Source organism: Mandrillus leucophaeus, unplaced genomic scaffold (assembly GCF_000951045.1).
Source record: "Mandrillus leucophaeus isolate KB7577 unplaced genomic scaffold, Mleu.le_1.0 Scaffold341, whole genome shotgun sequence".
NCBI lineage: Eukaryota > Metazoa > Chordata > Mammalia > Primates > Cercopithecidae > Mandrillus > Mandrillus leucophaeus.
This window is the reverse complement of record NW_012103599.1, coordinates 2010576-2011911: the sequence shown is the minus strand read 5'-3', so window position 1 is coordinate 2011911 and position 1336 is coordinate 2010576. Positions and strand designations below refer to the sequence as shown.

At 39.8% G+C, this 1336-nt stretch overlaps 1 protein-coding gene across 1 annotated transcript in view; it reads right to left on the bottom strand.

Moving 5' to 3' along the window:
* Nucleotides 1-1336, bottom strand: part of ALG6 (ALG6, alpha-1,3-glucosyltransferase) — an 81796-nt gene that overhangs the window by 47196 nt on the left and 33264 nt on the right. The window contains 1 exon segment of the mRNA XM_011988938.1: nt 442-531. Within this exon segment, the coding sequence (XP_011844328.1) occupies nt 442-531 (90 nt within the window).

Below are 1336 nucleotides of genomic sequence, written 5' to 3'. Positions count from 1 at the left end.
ATTTGTAATATACAATAGCAGCGGCTGGGTGCGGTGGCTCATGCCTGTAATCCCAGCACTTTGGGAGGCCGAGGCGGGCATATCACTTAAGGTCAGGAGTTTGAGACCAGACTGGCCAACATGGTGAAACCCCGTCTCTACTAAAAATACAAAAATTAGCCGGGCGTGGTGGCGGGTGCCTGTAGTCCCAGCTACTCAGGAGGCGAGTCAGGAGAACTGCTTGAGCCTGGGAGGTGGAGGTTTCAGTAAGCCAAGATGGCACCACTGTACTCCAGCCTGGGCTATGGAGTTTTTTAATTTTTAAAAAATTAAAAAAAAAAAAAATACAATAGCAGCTACAAGCAATCTCTCCTCTAGTCAAGAAAGCCCCATCACACTGCTTCTTACTAAATCTGCCAAGGGCATAAAAATTTAGAGTTACATTAAGAAAGAAAAACTTACACATATGCACATAGGAGACTATGATAAGCTGTAAGAGGTGGGTAATCCAATCCCCAGTACTGTAAATTGTTATCACTGCTGTTAAAATACCTGAAAAAAAAAGAAAGAAGAAAGCACCATTCCGTTAATCAATATTCAAGAAGTAGACTTATAATTTAACATCATTTATTTAAGCTTAATAATGTAATTTACTAATTATTAAGCTATTAATAATTAAGCCACGTCAATAAACACAAACCAGGACTCTCCTAGGCAAACTGGGATTTACTGTCATCCTATTATTAGTAGACTTCATCAATGACTAACACTTATACAACAAAAAATATGCAACAACAAAAAGAATAGGACTGTTTGCAACCAATTCAACCAACATGTAACGAGAGCCTCGTTACATGCAAGGTTCTCTGAATTTTAGGAAGACAACTAGGTCTAACGCCCACAAATTGAGAGGCTCCTCTGGTTGGCCAGAATGTGAAGGAACTATACACAATTATCATGACTCGAGGAATAAAAATTAAGTTAACATAATTTCTTAATCATGTCCTTTATAACTAGGCAGCTTCTTCTTCAATTTATTTTCTCAATCATAAGAATACTTTACAACAATGGAAGCCAAACTATATAACCTACAAATAACCATTGTTCATAAGCTTATTTCTTTTTGAGATAGAGTCTTCCTCTGTCACCCAGGCTGGAGTGCAGTGGTGCGATCTCCGCTCATTGCAACTTCGGCCTCCTGGGTTTTTTTTTTTTAAGCGATTCTTCTGCCTCAGCCTCCCAAGTAGCTTTGATTACAGGCACCCGCCACCAGGCCCGGCTAATTTTTGTATTTTTAGTATAGACGGGGTTTCACCATGTTGGCCAGGCTGGTCTTGAACTCCTGACCTCAAGTGAT